Source organism: Urocampus carinirostris, chromosome 6 (assembly GCF_059441175.1).
Source record: "Urocampus carinirostris isolate Australia breed hairy pipefish chromosome 6, RoL_Ucar_1.0, whole genome shotgun sequence".
In the NCBI taxonomy this organism is placed as follows: Eukaryota; Metazoa; Chordata; class Actinopteri; order Syngnathiformes; family Syngnathidae; genus Urocampus; species Urocampus carinirostris.
In genome coordinates, this window is record NC_142354.1 from 3893157 (window position 1) to 3920006 (window position 26850).

At 39.4% G+C, this 26850-nt stretch overlaps 1 protein-coding gene across 1 annotated transcript; it reads left to right on the top strand.

Moving 5' to 3' along the window:
- The first annotated feature begins 239 nt into the window (after positions 1-239).
- Positions 240-19988, top strand: LOC148363573 (RNA-binding protein 39-like). Its single transcript, XM_088337511.1, has 15 exons — positions 240-386; positions 1748-1802; positions 6547-6593; positions 11439-11606; positions 12700-12795; positions 12894-13011; positions 13091-13243; positions 13740-13886; positions 14885-14950; positions 15025-15229; positions 16344-16430; positions 16517-16628; positions 16719-16824; positions 18691-18769; positions 19672-19988. The coding sequence occupies exons 2-15, from the start codon at positions 1752-1754 to the stop codon at positions 19773-19775; spliced, it is 1539 nt and encodes a 512-aa protein (XP_088193637.1). The 5' UTR covers positions 240-386; positions 1748-1751; the 3' UTR covers positions 19776-19988.
- Positions 19989-26850: the final 6862 nt, after the last annotated feature.

Here is a 26850-nt window from a genome sequence, read left to right on the forward strand (position 1 = left end):
TATTGGAGGCAGATTGACTATTTTTCTATTCATTTTTTTTCTCTGGCAGCAAATTTGAGACAAAATTGAGACAGCATCTAAAATGAGGAAAAAATGAAAAAGCAATAAGTAATTGAGAGTGATTGAAAAAAATAAGAATTAAAAATATATCGAAAAAATGAGAATAAACAAATTAACAAAAGAACAGTTTTGTCTTTACTAAATTCATCTGTCAAGACGAATTACGTCATGATCCCGAGCACGTAATCTCGTATCGCGAGATGTCCTCGCGCCATTTCAGCACGAAGTTACCATCTGCGGATGACGGAGGAGCTGACAAAGTCAAGCTTGGAAACGCTTTACACATTTTTGGTGCTGAATCCACCGACGGGAAGCTGAGAGACGAGGTAAAAGCTAGTCGCCTGCTCAACGATTCCAGGAATACGCTCTTAATGCTTGCAGGATACTAGTTAGGGTCTGTGGCTAACGGCTAGGTGCGTGGAAGCCTCGCATACGTTGAAGCGCGCAGAAGGCCAACCAAAATGGGACTCACTCACCTGAATGGACGCCGGGCCGCCATTCCTCAACGGAACGCAACTGTCTTTGTTTCGCTGTTCTTTATTATTGTATCTTTTAACCGTGTTTTAGCAAGCTAACCAACAGCACGTTTGCTGTCGCGCATACTGAAATGTATTGTAAATGGTGACATGTTCTAAACATGTTCCAACTAGTTAAGCGCAATCCTAAGACAAACATTCACTTGAAATGGCGTTTTAACAACACCGACTTCGGTCATGAGCTACATTTGTCCACGCGATGCCGTTTACTCTTGTGTCGCATTAATTTTACCGATCGGGGGTTTTCACTGCGCGTCAGTGTCATCAAACAGGAAGCCACCATCATGGTGGTATTCTGCGCCGCACAACAGTTAAAACGAACTTATAACCATGTTTGGCACGTTCCTTAAAAATAATCGTAGTTATTCATTAATTCATTCAAAAAAAATTAACTGAGTTGTTAACCGATTTCATCTAAGGCAAAAAATTTTGTTATCAGGGAACGTAACCATTTCCGTTTCCTTAAAAAGTTAGATGTCAACGAATGTGAAATTTCCTGAGCCGTATTCGAGCCTGTTAAGTGGAGGAAAGGTAGTTGTCATATAGTATGTCATCGAACCTTGCAATACTGTATTCTATACACTTCACGAGCAACAGATTTATCCTACACTTGTACATAAACGCGTACTAAAACATGGGTAAACGCGCAAAAACGCACGTAAACAGTCGCGAAAACGTATGTAAACTTGTACGATAACTAGGAGCAGGACAAGATAACTGACTCGTGTATGTATCGTGAGTTTATTTTTGGCAAATTTTAAAATCTGCATTTCTCCCCTGAATCGCTTATGTCGCTTCCTTAGTTAAGCACCATGGCCCAAGCGACAGCCCCGCTTTTGTTTGCGAGCCCTACGCCGTCGCCACCGTTTTGTAAGTGGGTTGACCACCCACTGAGATCCCGCAACCCTTTGTATTTGTATTTCTTGCGGGACATCAAAGGTGGCATAAAAAGTGTCCCAAAAAAATTAGACTCTGACCCAGATTTTTAAGTTCCTGGCCACTATAGGTATTATTGGCCAAGCATGTGTCCAGGAAAGAAAGCAAAATAGACAGAATGGACATAAGTAGAAAAATGATCTTTTATTGAACATACCACATTCATGTCAACCAAAGCCCAAAAATGACTTGAAGTCATTTCTTTGTTTGTCTAGCAACATGGCAGACGACCTGGACATCGAGGCGATGCTGGAGGCTCCTTACCGGAAGGTGAGTGTTCTTTTTTTGCATTGATTTTCACAAACACTAATGCCGATCGCTCACTCAGGAAGTGATGGTGCATTAAGATGGTTTTTAGTTTGTTACTTAAAAGGTTTGGTTTCTGTATGTTTGGTCTAAAAATACTGGTTATACTGCAGTTAAAATTCAATAATTAATTCAATTGAATTTACCCAATTTTGTGACTTAATGTTGTCTTATTTCATTATTATGGCTTACATCCTGAGATAAATAAGAATTTTGACAGAGAATGATATCAGTTCCCTCTAGACGACGCGCATGTTTTATAAAATAAATACAAATTTCTCAATTTACAAGAATAAAAAATAAATGTTTAAAAGATAGTTTGTGTAATTTGGCTTTTTTAATCAGTATAGATTTTTTGATAACCACAAGGAAGCACTAAATAATACATAATTCACCCAGACCCTAAATGATTTGTTCAAAACACACAAATAGATTGAGTGGATACAATGGAAAGTGTTTATTAAACCTACTAAAACAACACTTCACTGTTAGGTCTATCCTAAGAGTTATAGAGTTAAATGTAACTAGATGGTTGGAAATTCGAAAGAAGGAAAGAACATTTAATTCTCCAGTGGTTGGAGTAGATACAATTCTTTTTCCCCTGCCACAAATTGCAGCAACCGACAGATTGACTTCACAAATGGTGCCTTGTTCAGAAAGAGATGGGATGACACGGGATGTTTAGGTTTGAAGTTGACGTGTGTTCTAGTCACAAAAGGAAAAAACCTGAGTTTCCTTGGCTTTGTTCAGACGTGGCAAAAAAGTCCTCATTGCTTTCGACTTTTGGTAATGCTGTTAGCCCTTCTGTGACTATAGCCCTCTTAGGAAACGGTTTCTTTTAATGCGGTGAACTTGGAAGGCTAGCTACCAAATGGTTTCCTCCAGAGGTTGCTTGTTGTCTAGTACGCTACAAATGAATAGTAAGACTCAGTAGATAGATAGATAGATTCAGTAGATAGATAGATAGATAGATAGATAGATACTTTATTCATCCCCGAAGGGAAATTCACTTTTCCAGCAGCATCCCTAAGCTGAGAACAATCGAAAATAACTGAGAACAATCGAAAATAACACGGGAGCTGCTGGAGTGGCTGCCAAGCGCAGAGTAATGAAAGCTAACAAAAAATAACAAATTTCTATGAGATGCAAACAAAAATCGTTCGACCATAGATAGGGTGAATAGACGGATCTTGTCCCTGACCTCTAGTGGGCATTCCACCCTTTTCCGGCAGAAGACCATAGTCTTGGAATTTGAGTTGGTGTTCTTCACCGCGGCTGTTCACACTCTGCTGCGACTTGCTTAACAGAGAGTGAAAGATCCTGGCTTGAGGTTGACGACAGCACCACATCATCTGAAAAAAGGACCCCTTCTATGCCTCTGTGGCACCTAGAAAATCTTTCCATAAACCAGACCAGAATATCTCCAAAACAACCAGAAGTTGTCTTCATTTGCCTCACTAATGTTTGTTGCTTTTTGACCATCAATGATGCAAAACCTATAGTCACAAGTCCTAAGAAACTATTACATAAACTGAACTGTGGCCCAGCTGGTCTTGGTTCTGTGTGCACATATAAACATCCTTATGTCTAAACAATGAGTTTACGTACGAGCTGTGACGAGCATCCAGTGGGAGAGAGTCAAACCCATTCCAAAGGGACTGATACCACAGCCCAAGCTTGGCTGGAGTTGAGTTTGACTGCACTACAACCCAAAATCACCAGTCTTGGGCAAGCCCTCACGCTAACATTTTATTCTGTAGAACAAACTCAGATAAAAATCATTAAAAAATAAAGTTTTTCAGTAGAGAAACCTGGAATTCAGAAACACTAAAAGAAATGGATAAAAAATGTTTGGTGGTCAGTAAATGCTACTTTTATAGACCAAGCACAGGGAAAAAATATGGAATCACTTGATTTGGAGGAAAAAAATAGGGAATCATGAAAAACAGACAAAGAAATAAATCAAAACATATCACTAGTATTTGGTTGCACCACCTTTGGCTTTTATGACAGATTCCAGTCTTTGAGGCATGGACTTAATGAGTGTCAAACAGTATTCTTCATCAATCTGGTCCCAACTATTTTTGTTTGCAGTTGCCAGATCATCTATGCAGGTCGGAGCCTTGCTGTGGACATTTTTTTTTCCCAATTTCCACCACAGGTTTTCAATTGGGTTGAAAGCTAGTCTAGTTGCAGGCTATAACATTGACTGGATGTGTCTTTCTCCAAGGAATGCTTTCACAGATTTTGCTCACTGGCATGCTTCATTTTCATCTTGTAAAATGAGTTCATCATCCCCAAACATTTTTTCAATTGAAGGAACAAAAAACCTGTCCAAAATATCAATATCAACTTGTGCATTTATTGCAGATTTGACCACAAGCCATCTCCCCAGTGCCTTAGCCTGACATGCAGACCCATATCATAAAATTCTGTGGGAATTTCGATGTTTTCTTTAGCTGTCCTCTTGGTAAATTTTACCGAAACTGCACCAAAACAAAGTTCCAGCACTTCACTTTGTCCAATGCAAATTTGTGACACATCACTGAAGATAACCTTTATCCAGTCATCCACTGTCCATGATTGCCTCTCCTTAGCCCATTGGAGTCTTGTTCTTTTCTGTTTAAACATCAACAATGGTTTCCTTTTAGCTTTTTATATGAAAATTTTCACTGCGATTTTGCACAATTGTCACATACATTGACTCCAACCTCCTCCCATTTCCTCTTCGTCTTGTTGTGCATTTTCTGTTTTCAACATAGATGGCCTCTAGTTGTTTGTCTTGATGCCTATTATGTTTTCCTTGGCCTACCTGTACGCTTGACTTTAACAACCTTACCGTGCTGTTTGTACTTGGTCAAAATTTTAGATGCAGCTGACTGAACAGCCCACATCTTTGGTAACCATTCGTGTAGAGTTACCTTCTTTAAGAAGTTTGCCGATCCTATCTTTGGTCTCGAGACATCTTTCTTGTTGGAGCCATGATTCATGCCAATCCAGTTAGTCGAGGAGCCCTCCAAGGTGTGATAACTGCAGTTTTTAACTGCTGACAACTACCAGACTTCGTTTAATCCAGGTGCCCAATTAATGAAAGGAAATTGACTGGGTGTATCCTTATGTTCTACTCAAATTTTTATTCCTCAGAATTGAGTGATTCCATATTTATTTCCATGCACCTGCTAAATAAAAGTAACCTTTACTGACCATTGCAATGTTTTTTTCTTAATTTATTTTTGTGTTTCTGAATTTCAATATGTTGCACTTTGGAATGACCTTGCGATTGTTTTCGGTTTGTTATGAGTTTTTTAAAGGATAACATTTCTAGGTAAGGGCTTTCCCAAGAATGGTGATACCATACTTTTTGCTAGGGGTTGGAGCCTCTCAAGTTCACACACCAGCTCGGGCGTTCAACCCCCCCAGAGTTGACTTTGCATGTCCCAAGAGCAAGTTTCTGTAACCAGGGGTAGGTTAGCCAATGTCCTTTTTATTTGGCTTCCACCCAGCTCTTTACAAACCTGACCACTTTGGACCCTCCCACTGGTGGTGAGGCAACGTGAAGGAAGGACCCATGAGGTCCCTTGAAGCTAAACCTGGCTGCAACCTGAGGGCGTAGGCCCGTCCACCAGGTGTTGGTCAGCCTGGCTCTGGAAAGGGGCCTGGGTGACTAGGGTTTAGGTGAGGGAACTTGCGCCAGCATATTATTAAACACCAGAAGGTGTTTAGGAGTTTTATCTGCCGTCTCACCTAGTTATTGTTGACGTGCAACAAGCATATATGAGCATTTGATAGAGACTTATAGATTGCCCACAAAACCTAAATTTTAACTTCAGAACAAAGCATTGTTAGTTCTTTTCTTGAAATATTTGTATTCCTTTGTGTAGTATGTTAGGTTGTCTGTATTTATTAATGAACTTGTGATCCATAAGAAATAAGTCATTGTTTTTTGAAAAATTGCCCTTAAAAATGGTCACAATTATATCAATTGATTTAAGCAAGATTGTCTTCGAGCAAAATCTGTTCTCAAGGGCAGGCCTAGTCGCGATAATTTTCCATTCATTGCTATATCGTGCGCCTCATGAAGTCTATTGTTCCAAGGAATAATATCAGGAAAAATTGCAACATTGAAGTGCCATCAAACAGGTTTTGCTCCCTAAACTGTCATTCAAATTAAGGTGATTACGTATGTCATCATGGAATAAATTATTTTTTCTTCCCTTTTCTTGTGTAAATATTACATATTTGAAACTTTTAGTTGCATTCAAAAATATATAGTTGATTTTGTCCAAATATGATATGGAACGCCCCGACTACAGTTCGTGGCTTTTGGCTGCCTGGACAGTGTGGTGACTCTGGCTGGACTCCTAGAGCCTGTGAGTACAGGTAGACATGACTGAAGGCAGCTGAAGTGCGGCGAATCTACGACTGTAGTGTGCAAGGAAGAAGGACGTTGCCCACGTGAGAGTTGACATGACAAAAGACTCCTGTGTACTGCAGGGCCTTTGAGGCGTCCAGCGCAACACTCTCTGAAGAAGATGAGCTCCTACTGCCAGATTCAGCCGCCTGCCTCAGCTCTGACCCCTACCCGAGCACACAAAAAGTCTGTTTGAATGTCACTCACTCTCCATATTCTCTTTTCCCCCACCCTTCCCCGTCAACTCCCCAATGTTGCGTCTGCCTCCTCACGCTCTTCTCTGTCGACTCCCGCTAGGACAACAAGACGGCCAGCCCCAATGGCGGGGATGAACAAGCCAAAAGGTACCTTTCGCCAAGATTCATCACATCTGTTGTGTGCCTACCGTCTTGTACAGTCTTGTTGTCTCGCCTGTGGCAGCGGTAATGAGGCAGAAATGAGGTTTCTGCAGCAACAACGTATGTCTATGCTGCAATATGCACTAGCTCTTATAGTCAGAACGACCAAATTACTTCCCACAAGGCCCTTATCATAATTCAGTTCAGAGTCTCGTGTGCTTCATAATGATATAGCTAGTCGTTTGTTAATCGAACTAGTTTAATGTCTGACAGTACTATTGTGACCTGGCCCAAAAATATCAAAAATTTGGTACTTGGCTAAAAATAGTGTGTTAATGAGAATACTTCATTCCTTTTCATATAGTTTGTATCCCGACTAGTCTAGTGGATAAAATATGGCACATTCCACGATCTTGGTTGCATTCCCCACGATCTTGGTTGAATTCCCATTGCATCCAATGTTAAGCAGTTGTATGCAATTTCGACGAGTGATATATTCCAGATGACCAATCGATGCGTGAATAAGGCACTGTTTTCATTTTTGTGCAACCCGAGCCCTTGCAGTACTTTTTATAGTGCGGAAATCAAATTTTTTAAAAGTATTCAAGTGCTTTATTTTAATTTTGATAAAATTGTTATAAAAATGATAGTTGAGTATAAAATAGTGATTTTGTAAATTAATTACCCATTACTATTTATTCATTTAAGTCTTATTTTGTAGATGACCTGAAGAGTTTAGAAAATAATGTACGTGGAATGTCCAATTTAACTATATAAATTTGTTTCAAGGCAATGAAATATTGTGTCCATTTCACAAAACAGGTTAATGAGAACCTTGAGTGTGTTAAAATGAGGAAAGCCAAGTTGTCACGTCACAAACTAGATGTGACCAAAAAGGTGTAATGGCTTTTAAAAAGAGAGAACTTGAGATCTCGACCAATAACTTTAGTAACCCTGCCTAAGAAATTTACTTTCTCGGGAGCAAGTATTTCTCAATTATCTCGATCTTTTATCTGTGGGCCACCTTTCATCCCTACACAAGATTGGATTCCATCATTAATTCTGTCAGTTGGCTTGATGGGGTTGATAAGGGGTGAGCGATATGGCAAACATGTATCATTATTTTTAAGAAAAGTAAGTTTTGATTTTTTTGAAAATACCTTTTTCTTACTAACGAGCAATTTTACGTTGAACTGAAAGAAAAAAAAACACTGATCAAGCCGGCATGCCAATTTGCATCAAACGTCTGTCCGAATAGAATGAAAGCATTAATAAACCTTTTTACTCACTTTAGCACACACTGCCTTCAATCTACCAAAAGGTCTTCTATAGGCTTATTTACTTTCTGCAAGTATCACAATTGATAATTCTAATGATTAGGAATGCACCAGAAATTTCGATGAAACCTTTTCTGCCAAAAATTGTTGAAATTGCATTTTATAGTTTAGTCCAAGGACAAAAATAAGATTACCGAAAGAACATTGTTGTAATAAATGTCACCTCATATGCAAAGTTCACTTGGTGGCGAGTCAGTCACAGCTGCTTTTGTTAAGCACACGAGAAGGAAGGAGATTGAGGCCTTTGTCAAACGAGAGTGCCACCAAGTTCTTACAAGACTTATTCTCAAAAGTTTGTTTTCTGCTGCTTTAAAGTTTTTGTTTGCCACTAGCCAGACTGGTTAATGTTCACATGCCTTCACTAGAAGGCTTACTTCATACCATTGAGCTTTTTACATTTGTAAGTACTTTGTGAGTGACATTTAGTCAGTATGTCCCCGAAGTTGATTGGTGTTATGTTAATTTAATTTACTATTATTTGGGGCGGTGTACACATGCGAGTGTGATTCCGATTTTGAATTGCGCTACCACACCGTGATCATCCATTTACCCTTACACCCTGGTTTTTTGTGACGGTTTGTCCTCCTGTCTATTACAGACTAAAAGCCCCCCAAATAGTTTTTATAAAAAGGGGAATCAGAATTCAATCAGAGTGCAATGTTATCAGTATGTGCTATCAACATGTGCATCTGTACAAGAATATGTTGATTGTGTCTCACGTATTATTGCGGAATATAGTTAGTTCACACCATAATTTATGCTTTGCCATCAGGTTGTGGCTATTTGCGCACCCATTCCAAGCATTGCAGGCAACTGATGCATTTTTTATGCCTCTCTTTCTGTTGACGTTTTACATATGAGGTCGTCTTACCCTCTCGAGACGCCCTACCGTAGCCTTACCTGACAGCAGCAATTTTGTTTTCTTTATAATTAAGTAAAGCCAGCAACACTTAAATTCTGAATTATGGCAAACTGAACTTTTCCTGATTATACATAATGAGGGTTGCATGCACACATACATTGCGTATCGTAGTCAACAAACACCATGCTGGAAATTTACCACAGAATTTTACGCTAGGCTGAAAAAAGTTTTTTTTTTGAAGCAGGAAAATATTTGATACAACTAAATAACAACGAGTTCAGGGTGTCCCCTGCCCACTGCCCGAAGATGGCTAGGATGGGCTCCAGCACCCCCGCGACCCTACTGAAGATAAGTGGTGCAGATAATGGATGGACAACTAATTAAAAACAAAAATTGTTTTTACCTCTTTCGAAGGCACAAATCGCTATCAGCGTTGTTTGTACATGCGCTCTTGGCATCGGTAGGATGTTTCGAGGATTATGAAGGAATTTCAGAATACTGGTGTTGCCATCGCGACAATACTTTAGCATCGTATATTTCGCATCAGCATGCTGTCTTTTTATTTCTCACGTACATATCTGCAGAAAGGTTGAAATGATGCCGTGAGATCACAATAATATAACTAACTGATCAATGTCGCCATCTTATATGGTAGCGTGGACCATACACGTTATCAACACAACTTGAAGCATCTCTGAAAATGGCGTGTGGTGTGCGCGGGGCAGTGCCATCTGACTATTGCGCTGATGGCAAACGGCCTCTGGCTAATGGCGTTTCATCTGTGTGAGTCTTCACAGCCAAGTTAAAAAAAACACAATTGAGGCAAATTAACTCTGAGCTTGCTGACATTCCGCAAAGCCTGACAAAGAAACGTAAACTACTGGGCATGTGTGTGAATTGTCAATTTATAGAGTGGCATGGTTGTGGTGTATGATCAATTGAGACAACAGTTTCACCAGACTTTAAGGCAGGGAAGTGGGAAGTAACGCCACAATTTGTGAGTGGATTTGAATTGGTAAAGTTCATATGTCCGCTAGTGCTGTAATCAGAGTATTTGCAAAATCTGGCATCGTTACCAAGACTGACAGAGAAGAAACAGAACCTGGGACGTTTGACAGGAGCAGCAAACCCTCAGAGGAGGTAGACTCTGTAGTTATAACAATAAGAATTCGTGTAAACTGCTAGGATAATCTAAATTCAAAGCTTACAGGAAATTGAGGTATTGGCAGTAATCTTGAGACCCTTCTCTCTCGCTAGGGAGTTTATTGCCTATCATTACTGCTATGAACATGCCACCCAGTGCTAATGCAAAGGGAGTAATATATTTTCTTTAAATGTGAGTAAATGCAGGGTGTTTTCAATGCTGAAAAAAGCATTTTCCTCCTTTCTGAATTCAGTGTTTAATATGTAACATTCAAAAAGGTTTTGGTTTATCAAACCAATTTTAATGTCACACAAAATTGGCAAGCAACATCATTGAACAGCAATTCAAGGACAGTCAGCACCAGAATACTCAAATGCTTGTAATGAGTCGTGTGACTTTTCTTTTGTGGCATTTCTGTAATTTGTCAAAGCAATGAAATCTACCGTTATAAACAATATTGTAATTAAGTGAAACTTGAGGTGGTATCCTACAGCAGAGTAGTCACGTGGTGAATCATTATCCAGAGGATGTCCTGCATTCTACATAGTCACTTTAATAGTAGCCTAATAAAGGTAATATAGATACATACAGCATGTGTTGCATCATTATAAGGCTTATAAAATGCTCTTAATCTTTTGCAGCTCCGGACATGTTTTTAAGTTTATTTTTGTCCATTATGGCTCTTGTAATATTTTGACTTGCCTACCACTTTGATAAAGAAGTAGTATACAACATTTCAAGAACACAATTGACATGCCATGATCCGAAGATATTCCAGAAGAAATAAGAAAAAGTGACTTGAAATCTATCAGTTCACAAAAGGTCACACAGTCCTTTCCAAGGCTGTAGACCCTCAGCCAACCACTGACCGACCCGCTATCCACATTTGGGAACAGTGGCAAACCTTTACAGGAATGGTTGGCCAAACCAAGATTCCTCCAAGAGTGCAATGACGGCTCATTAGCGAGGTTACAAAAGAACCTTGAAACACATCCAAGAAACTGCAGACCTCGCTGGCCTCAGTTAAGGTCAGTGTTCGTGACTCCACCATAAGAAAGAAACTGGTCATGGTAAAGTTCCCAGTGGAAAAAAACACGGCTGTCACAATAGAACAGTCTTTTCACATTTGCCTAAAAATCATTTTGATTAGCCTCAAGAAACATTGGAGAAACATTCTGTGAACTGATGAGTCAAAAATCGAATGTTTTGGAAGCCTGTTACATCCGGCATACAAATGGCACAGCATTTGACAAAAAGAACATAATGCCAACATTAAAGCACCATGGTCGTAGGGTGATTGTATAAAGCTGGTTTGCCTTCTAACAGCGCTAGGTTTTGCTGTCTTTCAACTTTTTGTGGTTTTTGTGATTTTTGTTACCATGTTTTATTTATATTATTTGTATTGTTGTCTTCACTATTTGTTCTGCTGTCTGGCATGGACAACGTCCTGGCCATTTTGCCAGGAAAAGAAATCCTTATTGCCATGTTGTGATTGGCCGCCACTCTAGCAGGAAGAAGCGCAGCCGCAGTCGCGACAGGAAGCGGAGCAAAAGCCGGGAGAGGAAGAAGAGCCGCAGCCGGGAGCGGAAGCGCAGCCGAGAAAAGCGGCGAAGTCGCAGCCGAGAACGGCGGCGTAGTCGTGAGAGAGGAGGTCGATACAGAGACTACCACAAGGGGTGAGTAGCTGTATTGAGTGTGTATGTGTTATAGCTGCAACTGACAATTATTTTAACAGTTGACCGGTCACTGACTATTGAAATGATTAACCAAATGATTGGATTATTTTTTTCTTCAATTAAGTATGAAGTTGATTTAATTATGTTTAAATTCTTAAACACAAGAAGGGGAAAAATATATTGAACATATTGTAGATTCATACAAAACTTGAATAAAAGAGCAGTGAATAGTCAGTGGAGATATAACTCCATATATCTCTGATCATTTTTAGAGACAGGCAAATAGATAATAGTTTAATATCAAGTAAACATTTTTTACCCGTGTAAACCAGCTTAAAGTTCCAGAACAGACTCATTCGCAGCAATAGAACAGTAAATAAAACAAACTATGTGCATTCAGTGGTCAACTGCAGTCTGTTATAAAAGAATAATGATTCTCAACAGTTTGAAATCAATCAATTTTAACAACTGATGTTTGTTTTTCAGACAGCATTCATTTAATTTCAAATACATAGTAGCATAAACCAATTTTCCAGAGAAAGGCTAGGGCACAAAGCAGATTTACCTCCTATCTTCAGGGGTCATAACACCCCATCTCCCAGTGGTATGTTCGATTATGCCTCATTTGCAATTTGGTAAACACCTGTGCGAACATGGCCTCGAAACAGCAACAAGAGTCTGGAGCGGAGGAAAAAAAAAAAGAAGAAATGTTTGCCTGTTGTCAATGTTGAAAATAAAAAAGCTCATTATTGTACCGTATTTTCACAATCATTTGGCGTACAGTGTTTACAGTGGCGCACTCTCCTTCGTTAAAATTATTTTTTTGTTTTCTCATATGGCGCACTGGCCTATTAGATGCGAGTCTCACGCCTTTAATACCAAAACATGTGTGCGTATTAGAGCAACAATAAGTTTGTGGTTTAATCAAGTATTTATCATGATGATAAAACACCAGAATACAACAAAATTGTTAAAAAAAAAAAAAAAAGCATTTGTGCTTAGGGCAATGGCCATGTGCATGCATGTCCAAAAAGAAAGAAGCAGTGCAAATTCTATATTGCCATGTGGTGTGAATGTGTGTGCTTGTGCGCAGGCGCAAGCGTTCAAGAAGCAGGAGTCCTATAAGGAGAGAGAAAAGTCCAATCAGAAGAGAGAAGAGTCCAATCAGGCGGGAAAAGAGTCCCAACAAGTAAGTCCTTCTATTCACAAATGAGAACGCCTGAAACTTATCAGCATGTTGGATTTCAAAAACTCGCGTGAATATTTGGTCGTTTTTGTCCTGTTAAGACCTCCGATTGACAACTTAACTCCAGAGGAGCGGGATGCCAGGACCGTCTTCTGTATGCAGTTGGCTGCCCGCATTCGCCCTCGAGACCTTGAGGACTTTTTCTCTGCCGTGGGGAAGGTACTCGTACTAAAGAGATATTAACTATGAGTTTCTTTTCACCCTGTTTTGTCCACTGATTTGAGGTGTCTTTGTGTAGGTGCGTGACGTAAGAATGATCTCTGACCGGAACTCGCGTCGCTCAAAGGGTATCGCTTACATTGAATTTGTGGAGGCGAGCTCCGTTCCTCTTGCCATTGGGCTGACGGGGCAAAGGTTGCTAGGCGTTCCTATCATTGTCCAAGCGTCACAGGTAAAATTTAACCAACAATTTACCTACCATGTGTGCTGTTAACTGCACAAATGAAGTCAGCATGAGTAAAGTAGGCTGTAAGTTAAAATTATTGAAATAATGGTTTTAGTTTTCTATTCAACAAATTTAAATGTTTATAAAAATCAGTCACAGATTGGATTATAACATTGAACAATACCTTTTTTGTGTTTTAGTGCTGTAAATCTCTGAACAACAGGGTTCAGTACATTGCATAATATTGATAATGATTATTTCCACAATTATTGAACCGCACTTAAAGCTTTCCACGCCATTTCCCTAGAATTGGATTCCAAAGTTTTTAGGTAAAACCTGTTCTTACAGGATGCAATCAATTTATATAATTTGCATTTTTGTAGCCACTTGGCATTAATCATACATTTATAGGTAAGACTTCTTGTAAAGTAGGTTAACAGGACAAACTTTAAAGCAGTGGTGGCCAATCACAGCATTATTTATGTTAGGATTTGCTTTGCAGGCTGAGAAAAACCGAGCAGCCGCTGCAGCCGCTGCTGCCAACAACCTGCAGAAAGGCTCTTCAGGACCTATGAGGCTTTATATCGGCTCGCTTCACTTCAACATCACAGAGGAAATGCTGAGAGGAATATTTGAGCCTTTTGGAAGGGTGAGACACTGTCTAATTGTACAGACAAGAGAATTCTTAGCAGGAATACTTTTGCATTTCTGTTAATGTGGTTTATATTTGACTATATTTCAACTGAAGTTTTCCCATTATACAAAAATAACAAGGAAGTATGTGGAGCACAAATCTAGAAATTAATTAAAGATAACAATCCATGCTGAATGCATTGTTGCTATGCCCAATAGTGCTGTACATTCACATTTCTCGAGTAACTGAACATTCAGAGCAGCCTGCATTTGCATAGTTTCGACAACACTATTCAGAATTTGATAAGTGTCATCTACTGTAGTGTTAAAACGATTCAACCCCGTCAATAGGTAAGTGTTTTTCTGAGTTTGTCGTCACCACATCAAATTATGATGTATCAACTAGATAAATACTGCTGAAATCATTACAAACATGTATATGATGTATAATAAATACCCTCATCACTCCAAGATCTTCAAAGTTTATCCATTGTTTTTTTTCTACTACTACTACTGGACTATTGGAGTCGACTCCTGTGCTTTGTTGTCAACAAGGCGTTTAGGCTGGAAATACCTTCATGGAAGCCATTATTTTGCTCTGTGTCCTATTGTCTTGGCTGAAATCTGAATACCTTCCCCAGGAATGTCCTTAGCTGTCAATTTGCAATTTTCCAAACCTTTCACCTTAGGTATCGCACAGCAGTTGCAGACCTTATCCCCTTTCTACAATGTAATCATTCTTTATTTTAAATAGATTCACAAAAATCTACCAAAACTTCATTGTCAATATGGGTTGTGAGTACAATGTTGAGGTTGAAAAAAATCATTAAATTCTGGAAAAGGCTGTAACACTACACAATGTTGAAATAGAAAAACACTGTGAATGCTTTCCAAGTCTGTTTAAATTTGTGAACTAAGAGACCACCTCATAACATGGTTGACATTTTATATCTGTTCCACAATGTGTTTGTGTGTGTTCAGATCTGCTAAAAAGCATTCTTGTATTGTTGTCAGATTGAAGGCATCCAGCTGATGATGGACAGTGAGACAGGTCGTTCCAAAGGATATGGTTTCATCACAGTGAGACAAATGTCTAATTTAATTTTTCCAGCTTTGGTTTCTGTGTGTAACCTGTTTTTATCGAATGTTACCAGTTTGCAGATGCAGAGTGCGCCAAGAAAGCCCTGGAGCAGCTCAACGGCTTTGAGCTTGCAGGTCGGCCTATGAAAGTGGGTCATGTGACTGAGCGAAGCGATGGGTCCGCTGCGGCCTCATTGCTGGACAGCGACGAGTTAGAACGCACCGGCATCGACTTGGGCACCACTGGGCGGTTGCAGTTGATGGCCCGACTCGCCGAAGGTGAGTCAGAAATTACTTCTCTTTTAAACCAAATTGGCAACTTTACTAATGGGAATACTTTGGTGCATTTTTGCCTTTAACACTTTTAATGCATTTGGCGGGACACAGTCAACTAGCGATGCCAGAACATTGAGTGGCATCATCTGCTATGTGCTGACGAGTAGCTTTTACGATTGGCACAATTGGTTCTTTTAAAGTCGCTTTTTTTATTTATTTATTTATTTATTTATTTTTTTGAGGCATGTTTCACAAGGACCTGCAGCCCAGTGTCCGTCAATGTGTTTTGACCCTGGGTGCATTATTTTGCTTATTTGTTGTGTTTTTGCAAGCTTTTAACAAATTTTCAATTCAGATAGTGTTTCACTGTTTATAAAAAGGTTTACCTGAAGTTTTTTTTAACATTGCTGTGCAAATGCATTAAAACAATCCAGGATAATATGAAATGTGTAAAATCAAATCTATCTGGTTCTTTTTCACCTATCCTGGATTATTAGGAGCGCTGGTCATGCCCTCTCGTGGTAATTTTAATTAGCATAGTTTTAATTACGCTCATGGTGGGGTGGTGTGGCTTAAAAAGTTAAATAGATATTTTCTCTTAATTATGTGTTAACTATGACCATCTGAGCTCAAAGAGCCCTTTTAGTTTTCCACTGAGGCATTGTTTTAATCAGAGCTGTTCTGGACGTAATGGGGGTTGGAGGAGGAGTGCTGAAGAGTGACGTCATGCTCGTCCCCTCAGGTTTTTATTTGATTTCTGTCAATGTAGCATTAAAATAGTGAAAGTAAGAAGAGCCCTTGTTTAAGTAGTCCAAACGCCAACTCAACTCAAAGATGAAAAAAGAAGTCTATTCGAGCACGTCCAAGCAATGCACTCTCATGCATCTGCGTCATGAACGAGCTGACTGAGGCTGCAGAGATGGTGGCAGCGTAACAATGTTCCAAATTCCTTACAGCTCTTTCGTATCTGATTTGTATTATCTACAAAAAGTGATGTAGCAGTTTGCCTTTTATTGGCAAACATTGTATTTGTAAATAAGAAACCTTGATATTACGCCTACCTACTATTGCCAAATTTCAGTACCCAACTCTGGGCTTAATCTTGGTTTGCATTCAGGCACGGGCCTGCAGATTCCACCTGCTGCCCAGCAAGCGCTTCAGATGAGTGGTGCCATCGCTATCGGCGCCATGGCTGCTGTCTCTGGTAAGACCGTCCTGTTTCAATGCTTGCCCCGGCCTCAATTTGACAGCTGGCCTCGCTTAACTGATGTGTGTTTGCTCCATTAAAAGCTGCTATGAATCCATCAATGAACTTAAACATGAACCCACCGGCACTCAACCTTCCTTCTCAGCCTTTAGCTACGCACTGCTTCCAGCTCTCCAATATGTTCAACCCCAGCAGGTGCGTGTAACATAAACACACACTCACACACACTTTACTTTCCAGCGTGTGGCATCAATGGCAATATGTGCATATATGCCTATTTGTCAGTGAGGAGAATCCTGGGTGGGAAGTGGACATCCAGCATGATGTTATTGAGGAGTGCAACAAACATGGCGGTGTTGTTCACATCTATGTTGACAAGAATTCAACAGAGGTAAAAGTGTCAAACTGATTCAGGGATGGTTTCAAATTATCGATGCATTAATATTTATCAAATACAGTAATCCCTTGTTTTTCATGGGGGTTTCGTTCCAAAATGATCCCGCGATAGTCAAAACCTGCAAAGTAGAAACAGTTTTTTTCTTTTTTTATTAAATTTTCTATTGTACATTGAAACCATAGGAACAAACCCAATTTTCAGGCTCAAGCATCTGGTAAACAAATAAAATAAATTGACTTTATGAACTTTTTTTTACCAATAACATTTGAACTTAACATTTTTATTTTTAAAATAATCCTTTGATTTGAGGACGCTGTTTTTACTTAACATGATGATTTGTTTCCATCTTGATGTGATGATAAAAAAACTTGCATTTATATTTCTTAGGCAGGGGCTGCCAAATCCCCAAAAAAGGTCTGGAGCCGCAAGAACATTAAAAGCCTTTAATAGGCCTTAGGCCTTGACTCCAGAGGTAGTTTAGCGCGTCAGAAGTCCAAATTCTTTGGCGTTATAAGGCATCTTTCTCTGCTTTTTTGTATTTTGGTCCAGTACATTTTGTTGACATGATGGCTTTTAGAAAAATTTGAAATTGAAAAATACGCGCATACGCAATGTGGGTTCATCAAGCTATTGGACTATGTGTACTACTATGATTGCAATGTATTTGATGCACAGGTGTACACAGGCAAAAAAGTAGCGGTGCGACTGTTTAACCAATCAAAATGCAGAAGCACAACGTACGATGAAAATCTACGGGGTAGCGAAACCGTGACAAGTAAACTGCAATACAGCAAGGGACTACTAAATTACTAAACGGTGTTGCATCAATATTCTTATGAGAAATCAATGCGAATAAACAAGCTACGCTAGCTAGTTGCCGCCGCTGTGCCATCGAGTTGCATCTAAAGGAAACTGAGCCACTTTCCTTTTTGTTAGCACCATATGGCGTAGCATATCGGATGTTTAAGAAACCTAAGCAATCACTAATATTGCGGCATTACTAAACGTAGCGGAGCTGGCAACAGGAGAGCAAGCCAACGAATAGACGCGCTTTATTTTCCTCGTTTGACGAAAAGCCCGCCAGAAGTTCACGTTCATAGTTTACGCGGAGCTTAATTCAAGCAGATATCTTTTTGTGAGAAGGGACAAGCTTGTATGTTTGGTAGTGGATAATAATCAGTTTAATTATTCGTTTGAAGTCAAACAAATGCAAAGGAATTCGGAACAAATGAATGCTCTCAGCTTGTTTACCTATAACTTTCCTATTTTGAAACCATTATTTTTAAGTAAAACTTTTTTTGTTTTTTTTTTTTGGTAATGAAGAGGTTGTCTTTTTAGGAGATGGTGGGTTTCTTGTGAGATGTGAAAACAATATAGTAATTTGACTCTTATTTTAACCTACCCCGGTCAGTTAGATTGTACCATTGTAGAAATTATTTTGGTGTCAAAACTCTTGATGCAACTCAATGATTACAAAATTTAAAGTAACAAGCGAACATTATTTTATAAATGTTTTATATATATATATATATATAAATGTTCAAACTAACGTTATAAAAAGTAACATTAGTTAAAACGAAGCAAAATAATAACATAATGGTGAGTTTTGAATGTTAATTATTCCTAAATCTGTATGTGGCCTTAGAGTAAACAGCATGGGGGCGTCTTAAGATGTTGCAATCTTAAGGCAAACCGTGTACCTTTTTCTTTATGTATATTTAGGATATAAGCACATTTGTATTTTGTTGAATATTGAATGTTTTTAACAGAAACTAACAAGCACTGGAACCCTACTGTATATTTTTGTACTGTATTGCATTGTGTAAAATTTTGTTTTGTGTCTTCACTTGTGGGTTTCAGGGCAACGTTTACGTCAAGTGTCCATCCATCCCTGCTGCTATGGCAGCCGTCAGTGCTCTTCACGGGCGATACTTTGGTGGTAAGGTTTGTCAGCATGTGACAATGATTACCAATACCAACATCTAGTGGTCAAATATTACCAGGGTTCGTACATGGGCTTGAATTAAAATATTCACAGATCTTCAAAAAAATGTTAACTACAAAACGGTTTTGGAAACTGAACAGACTGTTGGACAACAACACAAAATCCCTGATAATGCAAAACAATAAAATATAAACTAATAATATTGATTCCAATGTGCTATAAATAAATGTGAAAATGCAAAATAATTAACTATTCACAATCCTACTGTAACCACTTTAGACACAAATCCTCAAAAAACGCAAAAAATATAAATTAGAATAAGTAAAACCTAAAGCAAAAGATCAACAGTCTAAGATAGAACAATTGAATGCACTCTGCTTCAGAGCTATCACTGTCATTAAAATAAGTCAAAATTTGGCTCATTTTTCTGCTGTACATATTTACAGTACTTTCTTTTCTTTCTGTCTTCTGTATTTAATTCCATTGTTACCAACACCTATTGAGCCTGTTCCGTGTTTGTCAACAGGTGTGACGTATTGAAGCTGCGCGTGCATTTTTAATATAGCGGCCCATTGACACAAAAAGTTTGTTGATCATAGATAGGAACAGTACAAAATAGCACAACCAATGTGCTAGCTGCATGGTATCGACTTTTTTTCAGTCATCAGAGCCAACAAAAAAAGGTTCTTTTGACGGTTGCTGAAATTCTTTCTTTGAAGGTACTGGAAACATTGACCTTGAAAGTGCTTGAAAAAAGCTTTAATCTGGACATGGAAAAGCCGTACGAACCCTGTAAGACAAACTGATCCTTCAAAGTTATCCCTGTTAGTCTTACCTTGCTACTTCTAAGTAGGACGGATGGTTTTGTAAGTTGCTAACCCTGTGCATGTTTGCAGGTAAGATGATCAAGGCCGCCTACGTGCCACTTCCAGCCTATCACAACCTGTTCCCGGACGCAGCCACCGCCACGCAGCTGCTAGCACCGCCTCCTCGCCGATGATTGCAAATGCTGGATGTTTTGATAACTCGGTTTTTGGATCTTTCACTAAGCGACATTCTGTTGACTTCCTTTCGTGTTCAAAAGTTCAAGTTCGTGGCCTCCATCCAGCATGGGCCTGTGCTGTTCAATGAGTGAGCTCTGTGAGCTGCGAGGAGGCCTGGGCCACTGAAGTCAAACATTTATCTTGATTTTCTAATAAAACCCTTGATTAAATGTTTTTGTTCATTCATAAATTGTTTTGTTTTAATGTGAACTGATACATGCAACAGAGGTAGTCCAAACATGGTCCCTTGATTGTTTTCCGATTTGATGAACCAACTGGTGTTCGTTGAGATGTAGCACTGTTATTATAATGTCGTTGTGGTACCTTCATGGTAGACTACACTTCTTGTAGAGGTGTGATGCAGCCACACATGTTTACCCCATTACATTTAATTGAATAGGTTTTGGGACATTTTGTACTTCAAGGAGTATTTTCACTACTTTCACTAATCACTACTGCTTACTTCAGATTTGTGAAGAACTGTACTGCATTAGGCTACATTGAACGGTGACTTACATCCCTTCCAGTTAAGTACGCATCTGTCTCTGCGAAGGTGGATTTATTTTGTCAGACCTCCACCTTCATCACGTTTCTTTTATTTAGATTTGACCAGTGACCCAAACAACAACCGGAGAGTTCCTGCGGATCATCTAAAAGTCCATAAAGGCATTGATTTTTGATCATTCTAAAAATAAGGCCTTAATTGGCATTAAAATGGAATAAATCCAATTTTTAAAAGTCTTAAAAATGTCAACATATTAATAGGATTTATATTTGTTTAAACTTAATAGAGTAACATTTATTGATTGTCTTTTGTAACAATTCACCGATTTAATTTTGTGGCATCATGCGTGACCACAATTGTGATCAATGTGTACGAAGCACGATTGTGTGCAAGAAATATTTGCTTTTTTTTTGTTTTTCCCAGTTGTGGTTTTCTTCTCTACTTTGTCCTAAATTTGATTTCAAAAGGCATTAAAAAGTCTTGGAATTTAACTTGACTGAAGCTGTCGGGAGTTGAAACTGTATGCGCAGTGTGTATAGCTGTAGCCTCATACATATAGTAGAGAATATTTTTTTAATCCAGAGTTCACTCAAACTTGTCTGACAAGAGTCTCACAGAAAGTGCAAGTCCTCTTCAATTGATAGTCCTGTTAAAAATGCCCAGCTCACAGCTGTTGCTGACCCAGGGCAAGCAACACTTGACAAGCTGATGCTGAATTCTGTTAGTCCAACCAACCTTTTTCTGTGATTGAGGCACCATATTTCAAGGCTTTGAATTAAAGCTTGCAACCTCATCCAGTAATGATGAGAAAATCATTGTGCACAAGCATACAGTACTTAAATGTATGCTGATTATTTAAGCTATCTTTTAAATTTAATATATTGTTGATCGGAAGGACTTCGCTTAAACAAGACTACAGGAAATCTGAAAGAAAATGGCGCGCTGCCAAGCTTGAGGTTTTCAGTCAAACCTGGTGTGACAACTTGTTAAAGCATAAAGCAGCCCTTGCCTCTGCAAAATCAGCCTATTTTCGAAGGTGATTGCGGCACAAAAGAATAGCCCCCAAATCCTTTTCGACACTATAGCATCGTTAACGGGGCACCAGATTTTTCCAGATTGTTCTACTCATTCAGCCCATGACTTTATGGTGTTCTTTAATAAGATTCAATGCATACGGAAAGAAATTTCTAAAGACAATTTTAATCCATCACATATCAAAGGTCTGAAATCTATAGATGCGCGACACGGTGACTGTCCAGGCATTGTTTCCCAATTTAGTGATCTGACACTTGATAATCTAAAACAGGTGGTGAATACGGCCAAACCGACTACTTGCCTGTTTGAGCCGCTTCCGGGTTCGCTGATTAAAGGTCTTTTGGGGTCCTTGGACCTTCAGTTCTAAATATTATAAACATATCATTCTCCTCAGGTGTAGTTCCAGTGGCTTTAAAGTCCGCTGTTATTAAACCTACACTGAAACGACCCAACCTTGATCCAAAAAGCTTATGTAATTATAGACCTGTGTCAAACCTACTGTTTCTAAAGTACTTGAAAAAGTTGTGGCACAGCGGCTGAATGATTTTATATCCCAAAACAATCTTTTTGAATCCATGCAATCAGGATTCAGGGCTAATCACTCTACTGAGACAGCCCTGGTTAAGGTAACCAATGATCTTTTACTGGCAATGGACTCCGGCGCTTCATCACTCTTGCTGCTGCTGGACCTTAGTGCTGCCTTTGACACTGTGGACCATAATATCTTACTAGACCGGTTGGAAAAATGGATTGGTCTCTCAGGAACCATCCTCTTATGGTTCAGATCCTACCTCTCAGATAGGACGCACTGTGGTAAATATAGTGAAATGACATCTAAGCCCTTTAGTGTTACCTGTGGTGTTCCGCAGGGTTCAGTACTTGGCCGCCTTCTTTTTGGCATTTACATGCTTCCATTGGGTGATATTATTCGCAAGTATAATATCAGTTTCCATTGCTACACAGATGACCCTCAACTATATCTTCCGATGGAGGAAGCTGCCATACTAAACTGGAAATTTGGAAGCTTAAAACACACTTCTATTCTATAGCATATGAATAACCTATATTTTATGTTGACAATATCTATTATTTGCCCTCGTGTAAGTTTCAGATCAGGGGCTGGTGTCATAATAGTCTGTGGTTTGCAATAATCTGGTCTGTGCAGCCATTTGAGACTCTTTGTGATTAAGGGCTATACAAATAAATTTGACTTGACTTTGACGATGTGAATGGTTAATTTAAAACACACAAAAAAGTTGCCACAGTTACTCGGTGCTTGAGAAGTTTTCTTCAAGTACTTTTTTACTCAAGTAATTTTTTGGGGATGACTGCATTGTACTTCTACATGAGTTGCATTGTTCTGAAGTACCAGTACTTCAGTAAAATTTTAGTCTACCCACATTTGGGCCTATTGCAGTCCGCAGATGATAACTTGAGACCCTTTGCTATCTATGTGTTTGTATATATATATACAGGACTGTCTCAGAAAATTAGAATATTGTGATAAAGTTCTTTATTTTCTGTAATGCAATTAAAAAAACAAAAATGTCATACATTCTGGATGCATTACACATCAACTGAACTATTTCAAGCCTTTTATTATTTGAATATTGCTGATTTTGGCTTACAGCTGAAAAAAACTCAAAAATCCTATCTCAAAATATTAGAATACTTCCTCAGACCAAGTAAAAAAATAATTTTATAACAGCAAAACTAAATCAAACATTTGAAAATGTCCATTGATGCACTCAGTACTTGGTTGGGAATCCTTTTGCACGGATTACTGCATCAATCCAGCGTGGCATGGAGGCAATCAGCCTGTGGCATTGCTGAGGTGTTATTGATGCCCAGGATGCTTCGATAGCGGCCTTCAGCTCATTTGCATTTGTAGGTCTGGTGTCTTTCATCTTCTTCTTAACTATACCCCACAAATTCTCGATGGGGTTCAGGTCAGGGGAATTAGCAGGCCAATCAAGGACAGTGATGCCATGGTCAGTGCACCAGTTACTGGTGGTTTTGGCACTGTGGGCAGGTGCCAGATCATGCTGGAAAATGAAATCCTCATCTCCATAGAGCTTTTCAGCAGATGGAAGCATGTAGTGCTCTAAAATCTCTTGGTACACAGTTGCATTGACTCTGGACTTGATGAAACACAGTGGACCAACACCAGCAGCTGACATGGCTCCCCAAACCATTGCTGACTGTGGGAACTTCACACTGGATTTCAAGCAACTTGGATTTTGCTCCTCTCCAGCCTTTCTCCAGACTCTGGCGCCTTGACTTCCAAATGAAATGCAAAACTTGCTTTCGTCTGAAAGGAGGACTTTGGACCACTCTGCAACTGTCCAGTACTTCTTCTCCATAGCCCAAGTCAGACGCTTCTTCCGTTGTCTTGAGTTCAGAAGTGGCTTGACCATGGGAATACGGCTATTGTAGCCCATTTCCCGGACACGTCTGTGAACTGTGGCTTTTGATACCTGGAGTCCAGCTTCAGCCCACTGTCTTTGAAGCTCCCCCAAATTCTGGAAGCGGCTGTTCTTCACAATTTTGTTAAGGCTGCGGTCATCTCTCTTGGTTGTGCAGCGTTTCCGGCCACATTTTTCCCTTCCAACAGACTTTTTGTGGATATGCTTTGAAACTGCACTCTGTGAACAGCCTGCTCTTTGAGAAATTTATTTTTGTGTCTTACCCTCCTGATGGAGGGTATCAATGATGGTCCTCTGGACAGCAGTCAGATCAGCAGTCTTCCCCACACTTGTGATTTAGTTTACTGAACCAAGCTGAGTGTTTTTAAGGCTCAGGAAACCCTCGCAAGGTGTTTCGAGTTAATTAGATGATTCAGGTGATTAGTTGAATAGCCTACTTGTATACTTTTTCATGATATTCTAATATTTTGAGATAGGATTTTTGAGTTTTCTTAAGCTGCAAGCCAAATTCAGCAATATTCAAATAATAAAAGGCTTGAAATAGTTCAGTTGATGTGTAATGAATCCAGAATGTATGACATTTTTGTTTTTTTAATTGCATTACAGAAAATAAAGAACTTTATCACAATATTCTAATTTTCTGAGACAGTCCTGTATATATATATATATATATATATATATATATATATATATATATATATATATATATATATGTGTGTGTATATATGTAACGCTTCATCTGCCGGTTCACTGTCATCGTCTGACACTGAACGCCGCCAACTGCACACAGGACCAAAACGGCGCCGTCGAGCACATGCAACTCTCGTTCCACTTCAATGGTGAAGTCCACGTTACACGGTGTGTCAATAATGTTGATGTTGTGATTCTTCCACATAGTGTAGGTGGCTGCAGACTGAATGGTGATGCCCCTCTGCCTCTCCAGCTCCGTGGAATCCATTGTAGCCCCAACGCCATCCTTCCCCTTCACCTCGTGGATCTCAGCTATTCTTCCCGTGTAAAACAGTACGCGTTCGGTCAGGATGGTCTTCCCTGAATCGATGTGCGCAGAGATGCCAATGTTACGGATCCTCTCGTTGGGGGCCACCCCAGAGGAAGACGAACGGCAACTATCGATGAGTATCTTCTTGAGAGTGACGCCCCCCGGGGCAAAAGAGCGACTTTTTGTCAAACATAGGGACGTTTGAATAAGCCTCATTTTGGTGAAGTTCAGGTGGTTGTTCTCTTGCCTTTGCTGATGCAATGTAATCGCGGTGTACCTTTCCCACCAAAGATCCACATTCACGCTGGACTGGATGATGAGGTTTTATTACAGTTTCTGCAGATGAAATGAGTCACAACATTAGCTTCTCTGCTGGCTTTGATCTCTTAGATCTCGTTGGCAGCTCTCTCTGTAGACTGCCCAAAGCATATCAAAGAGCTTTCTTTTCAATTTACATAAAATACATTTTAGAATATCACAAGACATTTTTACATCCATTTTAACAAGATACTTTTAACAAGAGATCGTAGTGTTTTTTTTTTAACGTTTACAATGTATTCCACATATTTTTCTTTAGTCTGAATTTTAACCAACATCATCCTTTTTATATATATGAGAAAATAGAAATAATAACAATAATGAGTATAAAAATGGATACAATTTACCTGCAAATGAAATGAATCACAACATTAGCCTCTATGCTGGCTTTGATCTCTTTGATCTCTACAAGGGGAATTAACATTTTAGTACAACAGAAACAAAACGAAAATAAATCCAAACAGCTTGACAACATCAATCACATTACTGTGCATGTTGATTTGTCAGCTGTGGTTATAATGTTTAAAATTAACTTCTTTTGTGGAGCACCAAAAGATGTGTCTTACCGTTGGCAGCTCTCTCTGTAGACTGCCAACAAACCCTGCCTCCGGGTCACATGTCAGAAGCCAAAACCAAACCCTGCCCCATACCAGCAGGTGGTACTGTTGTACTCATCATTGCAGGACACTTACCAAAAACTATACACATATTTCAGCATAAATTTCAATAAAACAAAAGTTATTATTGCACCCGTTACATATATGTTATATAAAATTGGTGTGTCCACTCAAGTAAAGAGGAAGAAGTTTAAAAATGACCACTATCTTTTGCATGCATTCAAGTAAGTTAACCTCATCTCATCTCATCTCATTAGCTGCACCGCTTATCCTCAGTAGGGTCGCGGGGGTGCTGGAGCCCATCCCAGCAATCATCGGGCAGTGGGCAGGGGACACCCTGAACTGGTTGCCAGCCAATCGCAGGGCACACAGGGACAGACAACTCGCTCGCTCATTCACACCTAGGGACAATTTAGACCGGCCAATCCACCTGAAATGCATGCCTTTGGAATCTGGGAGGAGTAAGTTAACCTAGATGTGGAAAATACAAAAAAGCTGACTCTTAACTTAAAAGTTTTTTTTTGACTCCTCATTTTTTTCAGCAAAATTGAACAAGGAGATACCTTAACTACTTCTTTTCAAGTACCAGTCTCTAGTTTTGTTTTCTTCTTGTATTGTTCGCATTTTGAGATTAATCTTTTCCAAAAGATATATATGTAGACAATTACATATTTGGGCTGTCAATACCCTTATTTCCTGATTCCTGAAATAGTTAGTGCCTTCTAGTGGCACAAAAAACTTCCATCCATCAATTATTTGCACCGCTTATCCTCAGTAGGGTCGCGGGGGTGCTGGGGCCTATCCCAGCTGTCTTCAGGCAGTGAGCAGGGGACATCCTGACCTGGTTGCCAGTTGCTGGGCACACAGAGACAGACAACTCACTCGCTCATTCACACCTGGAGAATTTGCACTGGCCATGTGGGAGGAAACTGGAGTTCCCATAGGAAACATATGCAAGCATGGGGAAAACATGCAAACTCTGCCCACAAATGCTGGTAACAAAAAATACTTGCATTTAGTCAACAAACAAAAAACATTGATTTGAAAATTAAGCAAAATAAACATATCAATGTTGATCCCCCCCAAAAAATCATCTCATCTCATTAGCTGCACCGCTTATCCTCAGTAGGG

What these genes read in the sequence shown, in the direction of transcription:
- LOC148363573 (XM_088337511.1), top strand. Translation starts at nt 1,752, where the DNA reads ATGGCAGACGACCTGGACATCGAGGCGATGCTGGAGGCTCCTTACCGG. An exon ending in TATTTGAGCCTTTTGGAAGG is followed by an intron (nt 13,887 to 14,884) that starts GTGAGACACTGT and finishes TATTGTTGTCAG; the next exon opens with ATTGAAGGCATCCAGCTGAT. An exon ending in TCACGGGCGATACTTTGGTG is followed by an intron (nt 18,770 to 19,671) that starts GTAAGGTTTGTC and finishes GCATGTTTGCAG; the next exon opens with GTAAGATGATCAAGGCCGCC.